General features: G+C 41.6%; 1 protein-coding gene across 1 annotated transcript; it reads right to left on the bottom strand.

Annotated features, from left to right (window-relative positions):
• Nucleotides 1-1,674: 1,674 nt before the first annotated feature.
• On the bottom strand, nt 1,675-21,587 carry pcdh2ac (protocadherin 2 alpha c; the record flags this gene model as incomplete). Its single annotated transcript, XM_083909096.1, has 4 exons — nt 1,675-2,103; nt 12,187-12,272; nt 16,800-16,858; nt 19,047-21,587. The coding sequence occupies 4 exons, from the start codon at nt 21,585-21,587 to the stop codon at nt 1,799-1,801; spliced, it is 2,991 nt and encodes a 996-aa protein (XP_083765222.1). The 3' UTR covers nt 1,675-1,798.

A 21,587-nucleotide genomic window follows, 5' to 3' on the forward strand; every position in this document is an offset into this window, starting at 1 on the left:
CTATTTGTGTACAAAGATGTTTGTGTCAGTGTGTGTCAGATTGGGTGTTCTGATACACTGTGGGATTAAGACCCCGTTGACCTGTGCCATATTCCAAGAGAGGAGAGTCAAGGTCAGGGGCCGGGTGCATCAGCTGCACGTAGGTTCCCTTGTTCTATCCATAGTAATCCTGACTCGTGCATTTGCTAAAAATATAAGCAGCAGCACCACAAAAATAAGTTTTACAACATAACCTCGAGTAACAACTAAGTAAGCAAGCAAGAAAGCAGGTGCAAATGATACAAAGTTACACAATTGCACTCACTAACAGTAAAGCAGGATTAATTTCTTCACACAGCATATTTTTTTCTTTACTCATCCCATGCCATTTCACTCCTTAAAGGACTATGTCAGTGATTTTGTCTGTTTGTGTCCATTTTCTACACATTGCTGACCTCTCTTGACTGTTTCTATGTTTTTCTAGATGGTGCAAAATCAACTTTCTTGACATCTTGACGTTTGTGTGTTTCATTCTGCCACAGTTATAAATCAAGGGCAGTTCTTAATTGCAGCTGCACTCAAGCTACAGTATCATGTGATAGCAAATATAACTTTATAGTCGTAGTGCATAGAGATTCAATCGCTGCCTGGAAGTCTGAAAAATCTAGATTTCCAAAACGCAATGCTGTGCTTTGATATATATATTTAGCAGTGATGCTAGATTTAACATGACATGTAGAAAATTGACCGAAACATGCAAAAACTTGTTCTGTCCTGTAAGTGTCAAATTTTGATTCATTTTACCAATCATAATTTGAATCTACCAGAAATCAAAGAAGTTCGTACCAATCAGCAAGGCAGTGCTGATTATCTACTTGCCCTAAATCTTAATGTTGTAGCTACAGTCATAAAAGTCCCCCCTGCCTTACTTTACACTGCACAGTTGAACTTGCTAACTGCAAATTAACTAGCAGTCAAAAAGTCGCTTCTTTTTATACATTAACTTGCGCATAGTTGGTGCAACCCAGTCCAGGTCCTCAACCTCTGAAATGTGCTATGTTACACTGAAACAGAGCTCTTCCTTCGACGTCCTGTTCATTTCAGCCACCTTGTTCGCTGAAAGGTGCTTATCTCATGATACATATACTGTATGTTGTTACTTTTTAATTTTATCTTTTTTTATATAAAAGACCAAAAGGCCTCCATAACACTAAAAACAAGTTAATTTTTACGTTTGGCTTCTAATTCACCTCCGACTCAGTGAGTCAAAATGTAAGGGGTCTCTTAAAGGTGCTTATCTCACGGTACATATACTGTATGCTGTTACTTTTTCATTTTCCGTTGTTTTTTTTATAAAAGACCACATGGCCTCCATAACACTAAAAACAAATGGCCATTTAATTTATTTATTTTTGAGTTTGGCTTTTAATTCGCCTCCAACTCAATGAGTTAAAAAGTAAGGGGCCTGCTTAAAGACAGAGATGCCAACAAAGGCAGCCTCAGCTGACAAAGGTGTCTCAGTATACAAAGCAGGAATCACAGGAGGGCTATTCAAATCCAATAAATTGCTTTCTGTTTTGAGGTCTATCTGCTAATGACATTTGTATTCCATTAACTTTGGCCAAAGTTAAGGGCCAAAATGAGCCAAGAAACTCAGCTTACATGTTGAAGGGGCCTAGTCTAATGAGGGTATGGCCGCTGTACAATGTCTATGCAAATATGGTGCAAAGGGGCTCCCTCGATTTTACTATAAGCATCTGGCTCCTAAATTGGGATGATCGTTTGTTGCTAGCTCTGTTTTCAAGTCACCCCTTCTCCTCTACTCATCATCCTTTCCTTTCTCCTTCTTGTCCTTCTTGTCCTTCTTCTTCTTTTTCTTCTTCTTGGCGTCATCCTTTTTGCCAAAGCTTATGAATTCACCTTTGTCATCCACAGGGCCCTGATCATGGCGGATAGAAATGATGGCTGGGGAACCAGGGATGATGAAGGCTTCGGGAGGAATCTCTCCAGGCTTCAGGGGCTGGGGGGGACCATAGCTTTGTCCAGCACCGTATCTGAAGTGCCAGCTGTTACTGTTGACTCCAGCACCAACTGGGGGTGAAAGCTCTCCACCACCCTCTCCATCTATAGAGGTAAGAAGAGGACAGGACATGAAGTCATGTTAAATATGGCTAATCATTACAATTATTCACTTGCCAAATGTAAACACCCAACTCCTTCAGACGAATAACTATTTGATTATCTGTTGAGAGGTTGATGAGAAAATTGGTACCACTTCTCAAATTCACTCAATACAGCTTTCAGTGAGAGGATTGCTCTGCATTCCACACTATGACTGTGCTCCCTTGAGATCAGGAGCCTTGTGAGCAGTCACTGTGAGCTTAGTGACCAGCAATGTGGGTGACTGTGGGTTCCACCCCGCGTGCCATCCACGCCCACCTCATAAGCCAACTCAGCTCACCTGTGTACCACTACTCTCCCACTCATCAAGCACCAGTATATAAGCTTCTGGAGTTCATTCACTCCGGATTGATCCCCTGCTGCCGACCGTGCCTTCTCTGTCTATGCCGCGTTAAGCCTACCTGCCTTCTGCCCCTTTTGGAATTGTTTGTTATGCTGTGTGGCCTCTTTGGTTTTTAGCCGCCTGGTTGGAATATTTCCCTTGGATTTGGACTTTGCTTGTCTCGACTTTACCCCCTGCCCACGCACCCAAACGGTACAACCTAAAAGCCTAAACCCTAAGCCTAAAATGGTGGCAGGATCTAAACCTTCAACCTGCTTCCTAGACCCCATTCCTATAATAAATCCATCTTTACTTACAGGCTATGTCCCACAGTCTTTTATAGTTGCCATCATTATTTTAAAAAAAAAAAACCCGCCCTCGCCCCAGATGTTGTTGCTAATTTTCATCCTATATCTAACCTCCCATTTATTTCTGAAATCCTTGGAAAAGCTGTGCAAAATTCTGTGATTATTTGTACAGCAATGATCTGTTTGAGGACTTCCAGTTAGGATTTAGATGACGACGATGACTTCCTTTTGGCCTCAGACAATGGCCTTGTATCTACTTGTACTGTTCGACACTGTTGACCTGAACATTACAGATACAGGAGCATGAAACCGCGAGCATGAGAACACAATCAAAATTTCCATCGTTATGCAGATGACACAGTCTTGTATATTTCCATGAAGTATGACAGTAATCAAGTTATAAAGCTCCAGGAACGTGTCACAGACATTAAGACCTGGATGACAAAACGTTTTATTTAACACTGCCAAAACTGCAGTTATGGTCCTCTGCCATAAACAGGCTTGGGGAAGCCCTACCTGAACACCTAGTCACCCTGGATGGCATTAGTTCTACTGTAAGGGGTTGTTATTGACCCAGATTTGTCATTCAGCTATCACATACAACAAGTCTGTAAATCAGCCTTCTTCCACCTGTGACAACATAACAAATCAGAAACATCCTGTCATTAAAGGATGGAGAAAAGTTGCTTCATGCCTTTATGGCATCTAGACTAGATTACTGTCACTGTCATTATTAGTATGCTCTAAAAAGTGTCTGAGGAGTCTTCAGTTGGTTCAGAATGCTGCAGCACGGGGTACTGACAGGTACCAGGAAAAGAGATTTCTACACTGGTTCCCTGAGAAATCGTCTGAAAAGTGTCATGGGGAAATTTTTATGGCTCTATACCATAGAGCAGAAACAAACAAATCTGCAGCTTCAGCTATGGAACTTAAGGTGTCAGCATCACACATAAGCGTCTGTCATCACATTTGTCACTTTCAGCAGAGATGGGCAGAAAGTAAGATTACTCACACACTAAAAACTATGTCCACCTCCAGTGTAAAAAAATGTAAAATTGTAAAAAAAAAACATTTATAGACAATCAAACTCATTGGCAACTAGCTTGTCATCGTTTTTTATTTTTTTGTGTTGTGTTGAGAAACAACATCTTTTGCTTAAGGTTCTCATACCATCAGAATCCACCACATAGAAGGTTCATGGATGTTGTGGAGGAGGACATGTGGGAAGTTGGTGTAACAGAAAATTATCCGCTGTGGCGACCCCTAAAAGGAGAAGCCGAAAAAAGAAGAAGAAGGAGAAGAAGAAGAAAGGATTGCTGTACCCATTACATTAGTGACAGTTCTTTGAGGGGGGCAGAGGCAGCTCTTTTCGCGATATACAGGACCTGTCACATTTTAACTGCTCTTGCATTTCTAATCCAAACAATGTCAGACTTGGCGCCGTACACACTGGTGACCTGATTAAGTCACCTGCCTAGTTTGACGCCTGTCAAGTGACTCATTGGACAGTTATGTGAGAAACACTCGGCAGACAAAATGTTCCTTACATTTATAGATCGATAATTTACACTTAGCACTTGCAAACTGCCATTTTAGCGCAAATTAGGGAGCAAAAGGTCTGACTTTCACAACTAGCCTACTATTAGCCTAGCCTAACTATTCAAAAACAAAGAAGAAAAATGCTGTTTCATTCTAGGATCTATATCTGTTATGCAGCTTCAGGCCTGGCTATTGGCACAACCTGATTCAATTTTCATTCACAGTCCAGACTTTTTTTGCAGCCAAGGGTTTATCTTTCTCAGATGGCTCATTTGAAAAATAAATACTATGAAATGTAAAAACATGTTCTCAGTCCAGCTTCATCCCGTTATTAGCTCTGGTCCCTGTGAGTTATTTTGCAGAGACAGCCCTTCTTGTCACTTACTGCTTAGTCCTTACTTAGGGTATTTTAGATGGTCATTAACCTGACGCACACATGTGAGGAATAATCAAAATGAAGTGACATTGTGCAGATCAATAGCCTGACAGTGGCGCAATAGCCATAGGGACGAAATATTTTCAGTTCACAGGAGGGAATGTAGCAGTCAGGAATAATGTGGGGTCAATTGTCTTGCCCAAGGACACATCAGCATGTATACTAGCAGAGCTGAGAATTGACCCCATCACCTTTGAGACCACCTTTCAAAGACGACTCGCTCTGTAGTCATCCCAATCCTACAGCTTCATTGGAAGCCAGACAATTAAAGCTTTAGTGCACAAACATGGACATGATGGGGGGAAGCAAATATAGTGAGATTATTCAAACCTTTAGATAATATGATCTATAAATCGACAAATTATGCAAAGGGAAAGCAAGACAGCATTTACAGTAAGATCTGAGGTTTATGAGAATGTCAGATGGGAGGAGGAGTGAGAACAAAATATAGAGAAGGAGAGACGGAGAGAGATAAACACAGAGAATGAGAGATGGGGGTGGGTGGGTTTTGAAGACACGGTGCTCTCAGGCCCACACCACTTCCTGCTGCGTTGACCTACTTTCAGTCTGGAATTTATTTAGATCAAACACAAGCCATTTTTAAAAGATCCTATTTGATTTTTTTTTCATAATGACATTGTGGTTCAGCAATTGTCCTATAGGGAAGAAAATTATATATAAAAAAGAAATGCATATCTTCCCTCTGAGTCCCCACAGTAAACTCATTCAGCATAAGAAAAATCACATGAAGGTAGTGTAATGGACACCACACACTTGTCTAGAGATAAAGTAGCTCTGCATTGACCACACAAGGCACTGGGTATATCGAACTGATTGCTGTTGTATATTAGAGACATGACTCACTGTAAATTGATTATATAGCATTAACTTGATGAGTCTGTAAAGGATTGGTGAAGGACAATGTGAGAAAGAAATTAATAACTGTCCTGGAAATCTAAAAAAAAGAAAAAAAATAGATAATCTTATTGGCAGATGTTATAATTATCATTAATGAAGACAGTGGTCCAATGCCATAATGCTTGACTGTTTCTGAGGATTATTATTATCTGGTGGTATAGTCGGTCTGAATTTAATCTGGGTATTAAACCCAGGAAGAGGTTGCAGTATTTGAAAGAAGCATACTATTGCTATTAATAATTAGGAAAATGGAAAATGGCGAGTTAAAGTTGGATTATCGGTGCAAAGCATTTTACTGCTGTAAACAATGCACCTCCATTTTATAGAGCTCACATATTATTTCCAGTTACCTGATGTCATTATTTGGACACTCTGTTATTATGTCTGATGGAATAGGGGATATTTCATGGGCACAAAATAGAAGTGGTGCAACAAGGAAGGTTTTATAGATAATGGTCAGTCATTTCTGAGATGATGTGATTTAATTTCATTTAATTTCACTGCTGGAAAGATTAATGTTTGTTGAAATTGGGTCAACTAACAATTATTTCTTAAGACGCTACTCCTAATATAGCCATAGCGCTCCGGTAGCTGACATCACACAACCAAGGTAAAGCCCCCTGGCAGTATACAATGCTGTTCACCTCTATAGATACTAGACAAAACATACATCTACCTATATATCACACAACTCATCTCTTCACTGGCTGTTTTATGATAAAAGTGAAGATTGTAGTTCTTGAGTTCTGTCCAGATCCTCCCTGCGTCCCCAGCCAATCAAATGTCACTGTCAAGGCTGTCATTCGAAAATCACTCCCCTGTTGTCCAGTCCTGAAGTAGTTTATCCCTGTAACCTTTACCCAAATAAGCCCTTATTCCAGCAGTGAATATTCCTAATAAAACGTGTTATGTCGGTATTACCTGCAATATTCAGACATAAACATCTTTGATAACTACCAACAGGTGAGTCGATCATGTCTTTATAGAGCATGTCCACAAACTTCTTTACAGTACGTTTGTGCACATCAAACTGGTTTGAAACCAGATTTGAATGGGTCTAAATCATGGAGAACTAGCAATGTAGTTTCCAGCCTCTGGCCAAAAAATCCTGAGGACTTTTCATAGACGAGGAATATTTCTCGACTTAGAGGAAACTGAGGGAGGGAAACAATAATTTGAAAAGTCTGATTATATTTTGGCCACTTAACTGAAGGCTCACATGAAATAATCACACCCACTTCGGTCTCTGATATCTTGACATTTTTCTCACCGTTTGACAGCCTTTTGTGACTGGAAACTTAAGTTTGTAAACTTACACCAAAGATCAGGAAAGTTGGTAAAACTGAGCAAAGACCAGAGTCACAAAATGATACTTTTGACCTGACTGATGGATGCAGCAGTGGATCAACAACTGTGTGCTGTAAAATCAATGACTTTTCTTGATGGACTTTGACGCGGGGAGAAAGCAGTTTACAAAGTGACATGAGCATCAGGTTCTCTGTCAGAAACGGCTGTCTCATGATGAGATAAATAGTGCAGCAGATGATTTGTGATACAAACACCAAATTCCGCAGGAAAAATGCCTAAGCTAAGACCTACTTTTTTTTTAGAAAAGCCTGTTGGCCATCTCAAAATCCAGTATGGTGGTCATTTTTCAAGATGGCTTGTCACATCAAATGTCTTTTTGGGATAGAACTTCAATGGCTGCATGGACATGTGTCGATGAACTGGGCAGTAAACTAAATTACTGGCAGATTCAATGGTGATTGCTTTTCAGGATGGCAGTTATAAATTTGTGACCAAGTTCATGTTCATCACCATTGAATTTGTCAGTATTTCAATTTGTCATCCAAACACATATAGTTTGATGCCCAGCTCATTTACACATGCTCAGCCATTAAAGTTCTACCGTAAAAAGACATTTGACGTGCGAAACCATGAGTCTACAATATTTTTACTTCTTCACGATATTCAAATTACAGATACAGGACATCACAACCAGTAAATCGTGATCTTTCAGTGCCCGGTGACCTTGATCAAATTCAATCCTCAGCTCTTCTAAGCCTGTATCTTGGAGAGTCACCAAAACACTGATTGCAAAAGAACAGGCCTTAATCAACACAGATTTGTTAAATCTAAAGCGCAACTGCACAATCACCAAATTGTCTGGACAAAATTTCACAATTCTGTGAGATAGAAATCCAAAAGCTCAGTCTCAGCCTTTGCCTAATTTGGATTGTGATTCAGCCTTTAGACTGGACATTACATTATACATCATTATGATATCTGTTCTCTTGGACGGCATATTCTTCAAATTTATTTCACTCTAATCAGCTAATTTCCTGTGCCTTTAAATGATCTGGTTCAGTGGATTACACAATCATGGGAAACTATGCTGACTTATAGAAAAACTGAATGGAAGGAAAAAGGTGCACAAGTAAGAGGGATGACCCGAGCCTTCAGATGAGTTTCAAGCAAAGGCAAGAAGATTCAAGAATTTGGGAGAGCTTCACAAGGAGTGGACTGACGCTGGAGTCAGTCAAGAGCCACCACACACAGACATATCCAGGACCTTGTGTCAAGACACTCCTGAACCAGAGACAATGTCAGGAGTATCTTTCATGGGCTCACGATTGTTGCTCAGTGGTCCAAAGGCATCTTCTCAAATTAAATTAAAGTACAGTAAATTTTGCATTTCATTTAGAAATGAAGAATCTTGAGAAAGAGTGGAGAGAGTGAAGTGTTAACAGTCGGTGATGATTTGAGGAGCCATGTACTCTGCTGGTGTTGGTCCACTATGTTTTATGAAGTCCAAAGTAAATGCAGCTGTCTACTAAGGAATTGGAGAGCACTTCATTCTTCCTTCTGCTGACAAGCTTTGTGGATATGCTGATTTCATTTTCGAGTAGGATTTGGCCACACTGCCAAAAGTACCAATATCTGGTTTAATGACCATAGTATTAGTGTGCTTGCTTGGCCAGCAAACTCGCCTACTGTCAAGAAGAAGGTGACAGACACCAGACCCAACAATGCAGATGAGCTAAAGGCCGCTATCGAAGCGACCTGGGCTTCCAGTACACCTCAGCAGTGCCACATTTGTTTTATTGGTCATTGCTCTAAGCCATAACCATCAAAATAAAATGCAAATTCATGAGTTAACTTTGTGTGTGATGAATCTATATAATACGAGTTTCACTTTTTGACCTAGTGCATAGAATGTATTTTACCATGATGGTGACACACTGGATTGCATGACTACATTACCAATGCCACGTGGATGTGTGGTGTTTAAGTAGGTGAATATTGTCTCGTAATTAGTCTCCTCATTTTTGTATTCATCTGACACATCCCTGTATGTGTGTGTGTGTGTTTGTGTGTGTGAAAAATTAATTCATAAGGAGCTGGTGTAGCTTTAAAGAGCTTTTGCTTCCTCTGTGCTACCATCTCTCTGACACAGTGTTTGTAACTCTGACAGTCTCTGCAATGGATTATGGTAGCTGCCTGTGAGCAGGACATTGTTACTCCTTGAGAGGAGGTTGCCATGGCACCTGATGTACTGTAGATTCTTTGGGTGTTTGAAGCCTCATTTCCCTGTAATCTGATGTCCTATATTTTTAAAATAGGCTGTGCTATTTCCTGTCTAGTCTGAGATTCCAGTTCCATCCAAAATGAATCCCTCTGGTGATTTGTAACACATGCACAAATCTGTCAGTTGCGTCACACATTGTGTGATTAAATGCTGTACACTGCATGTATTCAGCCTTTTTCTTCAGTATTTCCTCTAAAATTACATAACGTGTGTGTTTTTCTTTTTAAGTCCTATTTCCCTGTTCTGCCTCAGCTCCACACACTTAGTTTTTTTGTATGTCTGGTTAAATCTTCCATTCAGAGATATGACTGGTTTCCATGGAAACTGCCTTCGCCCACTCCCTGCTGATAGAGGGTGCGGCTGCTGCAGCAATCTCTCAGTTAGACAGTGTTGCCAGGCAACAGGTCACATGGCGTTCCCTAGCAACAACACTACTGCAGGAACAAGCCAATCCTCTTAACCTTTTTTTGTCTCCTCCCCCCCTCCCCTGAATGTCTCCTCTGTTCTTCCTTTTTCCAAATTTGTTTTTAATGTTCATGGATCTCTTTTTTGTTTCCCCATGACAATATTTTTCATATTTTGACTCATACTAGCTTGTCCCCCCTCTTCTGGTTTTATACTCCTAGTTTGCACCATGGGTCACTAACATACAGACAGTTTTGTGGCGGCTGCCGCAATTTAGAAGCATCACAGCATATCCGACGACTTCATTATGATAACAACTTGCAATCCAGTCTGTCTGTGCATCACCATAGTGACACTCCTGACAGAATCCCTACTGCAACAATGCACCTACAATAGAACTGCAGCATTCCCTACATGAAGACAATGCTCAAACAGAGGCAGAATTTTTCTGCTCCAAAAAAAGAAAAAGAAAAAAAAACCTGTCACAAATTGGGGAACAGTACAACGAGTGTCTCGAACAATTCCTCGGCTCCTTTCACAGAGTGAGCTTTCAAAAATCCAGTACAGTCTGTGCCTGCAGAAGACAATCTGTCACTGACTCACAAAGTGATCGACTGTGATGCTACACGTCACACCCAAGCCTCTACCTATGTCCTAATTCCTGCAGCCTGACAGAGAAATCAATGAATGGTAGCTGTACTGTAGAACAGGATTACTATGTTGCTAGTTACAGTCAACCAACGCCAAATTCACTCACTGTGATTTCCCATCTAGGGTGATGCTACTAAAGGTTCTTAGTCATTTGCTTGGAGTCAGTGTTTGTGTGAATAATCAAGGCCAGCTCTATTAACAATGATAGTACACATTTTTAGACATTTCAGTGTAGATACCCACTGTACAGCTAATGTCGTATTTAAAAAGTAATATAACAAAAAGTTCCCAGTTCTGTCTCTGTATTTTCTGAACTATCAGTTGCTTTTGTGAGGTCTTTGTGTTGGTTTTCTGTAACTGCATTAGGCGTATTGGGCTTTTAGTCTCATCTGTTGATGTAATCTCAGCTGTAAGAACATCACTCTATTTAATTTCAAGTTCATGGAGATATTCAAATCTGTCATAGTTCTATCATTCTATCTGGATGTATTTGAAGAAAAAATGACTTTCCATGTTATGGATGCAGTGTATGAAGTGTGTCCTATGTGATGGACAAAAGCAAAAGGCAAAACAAGCTAAAACGTTTAAAAAAAGTTTACTTTTTTATGGTAGATGATACTTTCCTGTCTTGCTATACCAAGCTAACCAGCTGCTTGTTCTACACTCTTACACGCTTCAGCTTGTGCTCAGAGGAGAACATTTTTGGCTCCAGGTAGGACCTTTTTATAAAGGTTCCACCTGGAAACCTTTTAGAGTATTCCACCAAGAACCCTTTTAAAATCCTTTATTAATTAGGAAAGGGGTTTTCAAGGGTTCTCTGGGTCAAAATGGTTCTTACTGGAACCATTTGTGAGACCAAGAACCCAGAAGCAAATGGTTCCAGGTAGAACCCCAGCCCTTGTAGAAGGACCATTTTGGAAGCATTATTTCTAAGAGTGTACCACAAGGCAGTCCAAGGTAGTTTAATCGAGACTGTTACTAACTACTATCACTGATATTTGTGAGCAATATATTTCAAAAAGCTTTGTATAAGTTAAAACAGGGGTGCTTGCTCTCATTGAAAAGTGCCAGCAGATTTTAGCCAGTTAGCAAAAGTCTCACCTACTAAAATCTATGCCCACTTAAGTTTACGAAGCGCATGTTTATGCTTTATCTAGCCATCAGACAACCTTTCCAACTGAAAGCTGAAGTTTCTGTCACCTTGTAAACCATTCACTCCCCATTGCACAGTATCAAAGTATTCTTAAAATATCATAGATTGAAACAGGCATCGATGATATAATCCTTTATTGTGAAGTGGCTAAATTGTGTTTTTCCATATTATTTTTACTTTTATTAAATTGATTATTTGCTCATTTATTTGGACAACCTTAGCCCAGCTCATTATCATTCCATTTTCCATATTCAAAATCCTCCTGTATTCTTTCAAGGCCATCCACAACCTCACCCTCCTTATCTCCCCGCCACCTCCTCCCACTCCCTCAGATCTTCCTCCTCCATCCACCTCACTGTGCCCTCCGCCCACCTCAGCACAATGAGGAGCAGAGCTTTCAGCCACTCTGCTCCCCATCTCTTGGAATTCACTCCCACCAGATATCTGGGAACTCTGACTCTCTTCCCCTCTTCATATCCAGAGTCAAAACTCGCCTGCTCAAAATAGCTTATTCTCTGTAGTTTTGCTGTTCCATTTTCTGTTTACTGTGACATCCTTCTCTGTTGTTGTGTTGTACTGTTTTGTCTCTATAGTGTCCTTGAGTGTTTTAAAAAGTGCTTCTGAATAAAATGTGTTATTATTATTATTATTGTTAGTAGTACTAGTAGTAGTATTAATAAAGAAGCTGATAAATCCTCTTCTTACCTGCAGCACTGGAAACAGTGGGCCAGTTCTGGACAAGCATTCCCTGGGCTCCCTGCATCATTGAGGCTTCCTCCATGTGGACCGAACTGAAAGACAGGACACACAAACAAAGTATGAGCCATTACTACAGAGACAAGAAAAAGATAATTACTAATTCTACAACATTTTTGTTGCACTGATGTCTGGACATTCTCTGGTGTATTTTCTGCCACCAGCCGAGTCTACTCTGGATAATTTGAGAGGTCCAGGAACCAGTTAAAGGGTGCATTTATGCAGACTGTGCAACCGAACTCTGATCCGCACCAGAGAAGCAAACTCTGGTGTGCCGAAAACGTAGGTCTCGGTTCTCTTCAAGCGAACCAAATGCAGGACGCAGACTACAACGCAGGACATTGTCTGTGCAACACAGGGCATTGTGGGTAAGCAAACTCGGCCCGGCTGAATAATCTAGTGGACTATTGGGTGTGAAAAACGACCTACAGAAGCTTAAGTCGTATTCACACCCAATAGTCCGCTGGACTCTGTACGATTGGGAGAATTGGTTCAATTGAGGGTTGCAACATTCAGCTGGTCCAAGTTTGCTTTCACACTGCACTTTAGTGAAATGAACCAAACCTTTTAATAACGTATTCCTCTCCTCGCCTGAGGCTGCATCAAGGATCAAGAACTTCTTTGGTGTGGATCAGAGTTCAGTTGCGCATTCACACCTACCCAAACGAACCAAAATTTCCAAGCAACCGAATTAGGATTCGAATTAGGAGGGCTGATGTGAATACGACTTACATCTTACTGAAAGCATGGCTGCCAGAGGGGATAAACTGATTTTAGCGACATAACAAAATTCTCAAGTAACAACATCTATGAAGTGGCAGAAAATGTCTTACAATATTATGTTTGCCTCTCTATCTTGCCATTATGGACAGCCTTTTCTGAATAGATATTGAAATTTTGGAAACCATTCACACTCCCACACCAAAGTCCATAGACAAAATCAGTGTTTTTAGATCATGGCCACTTATACGCCAACTGCTTGTCTATTGCTGTCGTATTTGATAAATCACAAATCCTGTGTGCCGTGATGTAAAATAGCTGTATTTCTCTATAGACCTTGGTGTCAAAGTGGTTCTTAGCTCAGGGGCACAGTCAGTGCTGACCATGTATTCGCACCCCATACAACACTTCAACATCCACCTCCTAGCAACTGGAAAGCTTCATATTTTCCTTGTTAAAGCTGCAGTCTATAACGTTGCCTGATTGTTGATGTTGATGTGAGTGACTTTAAAGCATTTCCATCCACATGAGGGTCAGTTTTAATGTGCAGGAAAAGGAGAGGACTGCACAAGGAATGTGGGTTAGTAGGTGGTGGTGAGCTCATGAGCTGCAGTGCGGAGTGCGACATTACAGCACGCGTGTGTTAGGGTTAAGTGTTAATGCGAGCCGTCTCCCTGTCTGTGTGCGTTATAGGCGCTGCCATTTCGGAGAAAGACGGTGGCAAATTGCGGTGATGATTTATGTTAAACCATGTCGTGTTACGGCGACTTCATGACATGATATCCCTCGCACCACAGAAATTAACACTAATGCCCAATTAGATCAAACTAAGACGGACCAGAAGACTGCACTGCTGCGTAAGTAAGCATTGTTAGCATGAAATTGTGTGAAAAATTGATACAACACAAGAAGAGCGGGGGAATACTCATCAGTCCATGATGTTCCAGCTGTCCTCACATCAAATTAACAAAACACTTACGTATTTTAATGAATTGTTTTTGTGTGTTCTTTGTAGGGTTGGGAATTTCACACATTTTCAGAGTCGATTGTCGAGGTCCACGTGTCAAATTTTTTGTTGACTTTTTTTCCCCTAAACTTAAGCGCAACCTCATTCGCACTGCACACACACACACACACACACACACGCTTGGACGCGCAGGGAGCTTGGACAGCAGGATCACCTTTTCGTGCACAGCTTCCTCAACCTCCGTGGTCCTGAACTTTATGTGTTTGTGACACTTCGACTTTTTTTACTCGTAACAAAAAAGTCCCATCCCTAGTTCTTTGATCTGTATTAAGGTAGCTAATGAGAAACATTATGTTGTACATCTTCTGATATAACCAGTACTACCCAAATACTATTTCAAAAGCAAGCACAATAAAAACACACCTTGTAGTATTTGGAAGAATAGAAGATACATTGGTAAACTATAGAGAACGGCTAAATATTGGGATAGGAATCTATCTGAAGTGCTACAGTGTAAAAGTTGTTGATGAAAAGCATTCACAATAAGCTGATTGAGGTGCGTTTGCATTATCTGGACAGTCGTGAATAAAAAACTATTCACATTTCACAACATACATCACGATCATCATTTATTTTTATTATTGTTACCCTTTAAGGGTTTAAAGCAGATACTGTAAATCACAATAATATTGTTATTCACACATTATATTGGTTAGGATAATCATGAGAGGGAATTTTTAAATCATTTAATGCCTAGTATGTAGTGTCCTTGTCTCTTCTTAATATATTGCATATTTCATTTGTAACTGGTCAAACAATGCAGCCCTATGAAGCCTTAGCTAGAAAAACAGAGTGCGTGCATGTACATATATACGGCAATTCATCACGTATGACAGGAGCCTACAGTGTACTGTGCTGTCCGGCTGTCCTCGCAACTTTTGCCTTCATCTCCAGGCAAAGTATGTACAAATACACACTGAAACACACACACACGCATGTGAAAGCAGAGGCGGTTGTAGTACATGCAGACACCCACATAATCAGAGAAAGGTCGCAGACAGCTGATTTGTCCTTCATGCTTCCTGCTTGAAGACTGTAAACTCGGAGGAGGCAGTGTTCAGAATGTAGATGTCCTGTATAATGTTACACTGCAGAGGAGGATTGCTACGCCTCCACTGAGGGGGGAGCTGAGTGCGCCGGGCTTTTCCCAAAGGATGAGGATGGGGTTAAAACAGATGGTGAGGGGACACGAACAGCCATATGTGGAAAACGATTGATACCCATCTAATCTAATATGCGACCCCTTTTTCTGTTTATTTATTCATTTAAAGGGTAGTTGGGAGTGACTCATGGTCAGGGCTGATTGCTGGGACAATTCCACAGAATCTTAGAAATATATTTGCTGCTTTATTTTGTGATATTAGATGTCTTTTTGAGACTGTAGGTTTGTAACTGCTCAGTCTCCCACACCAAATTCCATTAGGAAAATTGTAATTTTTAAGCAGCAGGTCTACTGCTTTCTACTACCTTTATTTATTTAAAATTGAACCAAACACACCGAAGTCAAATAGTCACACATGTGAACTTGGAGGCAGTGGTGGATCAACAATACCCATATGTGCTGTGATGTAAAATCACCAATTGTCTCCTTTTCACTTAAATTCCCAGTGAAAAAAATACAGCATGTAGTCAACATAATCTTACGACATTATAGATTTAAGCAGGCACAGATTTTATTAAAAAAAAAAGAAAAAAAAAGAGCATTATGTCAATTGGCTTCATTCTGTTTTACATGTTTTTATGGCAATATGTCCCTTTGTCCCTGTGTCAGCTGGGATTGGCACAGTGCCCCCCTGTGACCCTCATGTGGAGGATAAAGCAGTATAAGATGGAGGGATGGATGGAAGTCCCCATGGCACACTCAGCTCTGACTATTCCTTTAAAATGAGTCATATTCAGTTCAAATTAACATATCAGAAAAACAGTTAATCAGCAAACTCAGGCACAGTTTGCTTTAATTTGCAACTAGACGGATGCTTTTACTCACTTTTATTTATTTATTTATTTATTTTATACTGGATTCATAGCATAGAAGGAGCCATTATGGCTCTCCTCCATGAACTGCATTCAGCCTGTGATCTATTCTGCTTCAGGCTCTTAGTACAGATGTGTCCTGCCAGATGTGTCCTGCCAGATGTTGTGATTTTGGTCATGTGTTTTGAACACATTCATTATTTTTAAGACAATTTGATGTTTGTACCAAGATATCATATCCATACAACTACTGTATCCTACAGACTGGTCTTTTAATGTTTTGACGGTGTAATGCGTCATCAATGTTTTTCGATCTTTCTAAGTGAATAGTCAGCATTAAACTAAACCTGACCTTTAAAGGTACAGTGTTTATTGTTTGTCCATTGTGGGCTATTGTAAAACAATGAAATGGCAGTCTCTGTAGAGCTTAACCGGCTCCTGATATAGATATAAATATGAAAGGCTCATTCTAGGGTAATGAAAAATGTCAATTTATACAACCAGAAGATTGTACAATCATAAAGTATATTTATGTTATCGTCAATTTCTGCCAAATTAAAATAGTTTCACCTACTACATTTAAGTATTTTTGAATAGAGCATTATTTTCCCAATTGGAGGTAAATAGATGATAAAGTATGAGCAGAGACCAGTGTGATTGACAGCGAGTATCATCCAAACTGGTTGCCGGTGTTGTCTGTGAACTTCTGGAGTTTATTATGTAAGTGAAAGACTACATGTATTTTATATGCAGTCTATGGTTGTAGATGCAAAACAGAACTAATGCAGACATGTAACTTTATTGAGACGATAACAAGTTGCAAAAGACGGAAAGTGCTTACCTTTGCACCCCTGCCCTCAGAGATGCGGAATATCGCCAGTCAGCATTTGGAGCTTTTGGCTAAGCGAGCAAAAGATAAAAAGAGGGAGAGAGAGAGGGAGAAGAGTGTGAGTTGCTTTCATACAGTGCAGATCCAGGCTGAGCCGTGGCCTCATCAATTAATCATGATGCATAACCCAGCTCTGTATGTAGGAACACTGCAGTCGTGCCCCCCCCCACTCACACACAAACACATATTAACATCCACATAAGGACTCTCAAAAGGGCAGTGAGTGAAAGCAATATTGATGGAGGTTTTTGGACTGACTCTCGCGCCACGGGTCTATAAATGTGAGAGCTGCAGATTAATGGTCTATGGAGTGTTCATGCAGCCTGTGTTCGTGTGTGTGCGCAACTGGGGCAAATCTGTTTGTTTTTGATGAAACTGGCCCTCAGTGCTTGGGACTTGTGTCAGCCCCTTGTTAAATTATTGCTCCTAAAAATAAAGAGCCATTGCTGCTACAGGGCAGCCACATCCCATAGGGACTGCTTGATGCATTATCACAGTAAGGACAACATGGGATCCTCTAGAGGTGGGGAAAAGTCATATTTCTATTTGTAATTAGCAAATCTGATTCTTTCTTAATTATGTTTAACATGAATTGGTATGGCGCTTTTCCATTAAATGGCATTAAATGAGTGTTAAAATGTTTAAAGAAAACCAACAACAACAAGAATGACCTATTTTGCAAGAATGTATATTTTTTATATAAAGAAATATATCAGGTTTGCTTCATCAATCTGGCAATAAATCGTTTATCTGAGCTGGGGCTGCAAATTAAATAACATCTGGGAAAATGGTTCAAAATGTTGACATCCTAGAATATTTAGTTTTGTCCAAATACCCAAACTATGGCTTACTTTGTAGTGTGAATATGGTAAATATTCACATTTAAGAAGTTTAAATCGGATGACATGTTTTCTTTAAAGGTGACATAGAGTGGTCCTGTTGCACATATATGTTAGTTATGGAGGTCTACTTACATATATTAACTTGTTTTTATGGTCAAAAACCTCCTAGTTGCTGTAAACGAGCCGATAGAAATCCTCTTTTCTGACGGAGTTTTTCTGCTGCGAGATTTCAGAGTGAACTTTCACCCCTAGAAGACAGAGTCTTGTGATTGGCCAGTACTATCCAGCACATCCGTTCTCAGAAGCGCAGCGCCCCCCTCTGGAACGGTGGATGCACTGCTCCTCATTATCAACACATTGTTTTAACAGTGTTTAAAAATAGCTTCGTCACGACTCCCCGCCACAGTCCCTTTTATGACTTTAAACCGGAGTCAGACCCAGAGTCAGAAGACACTGTTGCTCGTGAAACACCTCCACAACGGACGTTATTCTTCTTCTGCGGTTCAATGTAAGCAACCGGATGAGCCCGGACTAGTGCCCGGAGCAGGACGATCGGTTGTTCAGGAGAACCGCTGCTTACGTAACTATTACGGGATTTTCAGTGATCTCATTGAGTCCCGAGATTACAATAAAACACAACGTTCTCAGCAATGGCTGTTTGTTTCGAACCGTCAGGGCTTTATAAACAAGGTAATGACGCAGATACACACCAAAAAAACAGCGTTAATAGGAACTTCCGGTCTAGTTCCGCTTTAAGGAAGATAAAAACGGCTTAATTTATTTCATGCCAACTCAGATGTTAACCAATAACTTTTGCCTCAATCTTAATAGTATTTTAGTATGGCGATGCCCATTGTGTAACGGAAATCCCTGATTCACTAATCATGGAGCTTGAAAAGATGTGTTACTTAAGTGTTGTGCAGTGTTTCTTTAACTATTCAACCACACACAAAAGTTTAAGCTCACACGCACCCTGAATGAGCGAGAGGGTGTGACCAGCTCTTGGTGTGCATGCGATGACAACCTCAAACAGAAACATGAATCTCTGAATCATCAGAATTCACACACGAGGCTTGAAAAACAGAATTGACACTAATGCAGTGTGAGTGCTGAGCTAAGTGAGTGAGCGCAAAGTGCTACTGGGAGCTGAACAACGAGAGAGAGAGAGAGCATAAAGGAACATCATCCCACAGGCAAAAAAATCTGACATCTAAGATTGGAGATGTTTTGATATGAATTTATATATTTTGTTTGCAACTGGATTAAATTAAATTAAAAGAAGTGATTAATGTGTAAATATGATGATTCATGACCCTCTCAGCTATGCACACAAAAATATAGAAAAGTAATGACACACCTCTGGACAGAGTTGCATCGAGGCATCAGGCATACTCAGTCTGCGTACAAATCCACTTCCACTGGTGAAGAATCGGTCAGCGCCGCTGCCCCAGGTGCCGCTGATGGGACGTCCTGTGTTATAGAACATGAACGTGTCACTGCCAGAGGTGGCGGTCAGGCAGGTCTTGTAGCAGTAAGTCTTTGTCAGGGAGCCATTCCCTCGCACTTCAATGTAGTGAGGCTCCACTTTAAGGTCCCTACGAAGCACCACGTTGTTATTGGGCTGAGCCCCGGCCGCACTGTTGCCTCCTCCACCTGCACTGACGCTGCTGTTCCCACCATCTGGAGGGGGCTTCTGTGACACACAGCAAGGGGAGCAAGAACCCGGCTGGGTGCAGTACGCGTGACAGCGCACGATGGCCAGCACCACCACAGTGACCAGGAAAACAAAGGTGGTGGCGCTCAAAGCCACAATCAAGTAGAGGGTCACGTTGGAGAATAGCAGTGTGCTGTGAGGTCGCACAATCTTCTTGGGGTCGGGAACCACCTTGGGCGGCACCTCCATGACGGCCACGTTGATGGTGGCAGTGGAGGAGAGAGCTGGCTGCCCGTGGTCCTTCACGAGGACAGTGAGAGCAAACGAGGTGGAATTGTCCTCCAGGATCCTACGTGTGGTTCTGATCTCACCGGTGTGTTCGTGGACCTTGAACAAGTCCAGGTCAGTAGCCGTGTCCAACAGGTACACCATCCAGGCGTTAGGACCAGCGTCGGCGTCATATGCTACTACTTTGGTCACCAAAGCTCCAGGCTCTGCATTCTTTTGTACCGTCTCCAAGGAGCGCGTGCCATTACCAGGAGGGTTGACTATCAGTGGTGCATGGTCATTCTGATCCATTATATAGATGTAGACAGTGGCAACGCGGCTGAGTGGAGGAATGCCCCCATCTTGGGCTTTGACCTGGAAGTGAAACTCCCTTAGAGACTCATAGTCGAAGGCTCGTAGGGCATAAGCCTCCCCAGTATCGGCCTTCACAGACACATAGGAGGTGACAGGGATGCCGTGGTTGTTGTCATTGAGCACTGTGTAGGTGATGCGTGCATTCTCCTTGATGTCTGCGTCTTGAGCTTTCACAGTACACAAAGAGGCCCCAGGGGCATTGTTCTCACCCACATAGACTGTGTATGAAGTCTGCTCAAATCGTGGTGGGTTGTCGTTAACGTCAGCCACGTCCAGGTGTATGGTCTTCTGGGAGGAGAGAGGAGGGTTTCCTCCATCTGTGGCACTCAGAGTGACATTGTAGGCATCAACGGTCTCGCGGTCCAGGAAGGCTGAGGTAACCAGAGTGTAGTAATTTCTGAATGACTTGATCTTGAAAGGAAGGCCTGCAGGGATCTCCAGGCTCACCTGCTTGTTGGTACCAGAATCTCGATCGGTGACACTAATGAGGGCAACGACCGTGTCTGCACGGGCGTCCTCCCTCACAGGGCTCGATAAGGATGACAATACGATCTGAGGTACATTGTCATTCACATCCACCACTTCCACCACTACCTTGCAGTGTGCTGCCACGGCCCCAGGTCCCTTATCCATAGCCTGGATGTACATCTCATAGGAGTTGGTCTCCTCATAGTCAACATTGCTCCTCACTCTTATTTCTCCTGAATTAGTGTCCATGCTGAACATCTGCCTCACTCTCTCTGGAGTATAGCTGCTGAATGAGTAATAAACCTCCCCATTTGTGCCTTCATCCAGATCAGTGGCATTCAGTTTAATGACCAAGGTGTCTTTGGGTGAATTTTCCAGCAGCTTCACCTTGTACACAGAGCTGTCAAACATGGGGACATTGTCATTTGAATCGAGGACACGGATGTTGATTTTCGCAGACCCCGATTTCTCTGGCGTTCCACCATCCACAGCACTTAAAATCAACTGGTGATAAGGTGTCTGCTCCCGATCAAGGGGCTTTTTGAGCACAAGCTCAATGTGCTTAATATTTATGGAGGGTTTGTTGGATACAAGCGCAAAATGGTCATTTGTGCTGAGCTGATACATACGAACTGAATTTGACCCAATGTCTGGGTCCTGAGCTAATTCGATTTGGTAACGAGAGCCTGGTAAAGCAGACTCTGTGATTTCCAGTTGATATTCGTCGCTGGGGAATTGAGGCGCATTGTCATTGGTATCCACTACATCCACCTCGACATGGTGCACCTCAGTGGGGTTTTCGATCAGCACCTCCAGGTTAATGAGACAGGTGCTGGACATGTCGCACAGTGCCTCTCTGTCGATCCTGTCATTGACAAGTAATTTCCCATTTTTGGGATTGACAATCACGTAGCGCTTCCCGCTGTTGGAGGTGATCTTAATTTTTCGAGAGGAGAGCCTGCGAATATCCAGCCCCAAGTCATGCGCCAGATCACCGACCAGTGCCCCATTTTCGAGTTCTTCAGAAATAGAGTATCGCAATTGTCCCAATGAAAGGCCACAAAATAAGGAAAATATCACAAAATAAAAAGGCACATTATTCCCAGTCCAGATGCATTTCCCCGTTACAGCCAT

This window comes from Microchirus variegatus (genome assembly GCF_963457635.1).
Source record: "Microchirus variegatus genome assembly, chromosome: 2".
In the NCBI taxonomy this organism is placed as follows: domain Eukaryota; kingdom Metazoa; phylum Chordata; class Actinopteri; order Pleuronectiformes; family Soleidae; genus Microchirus; species Microchirus variegatus.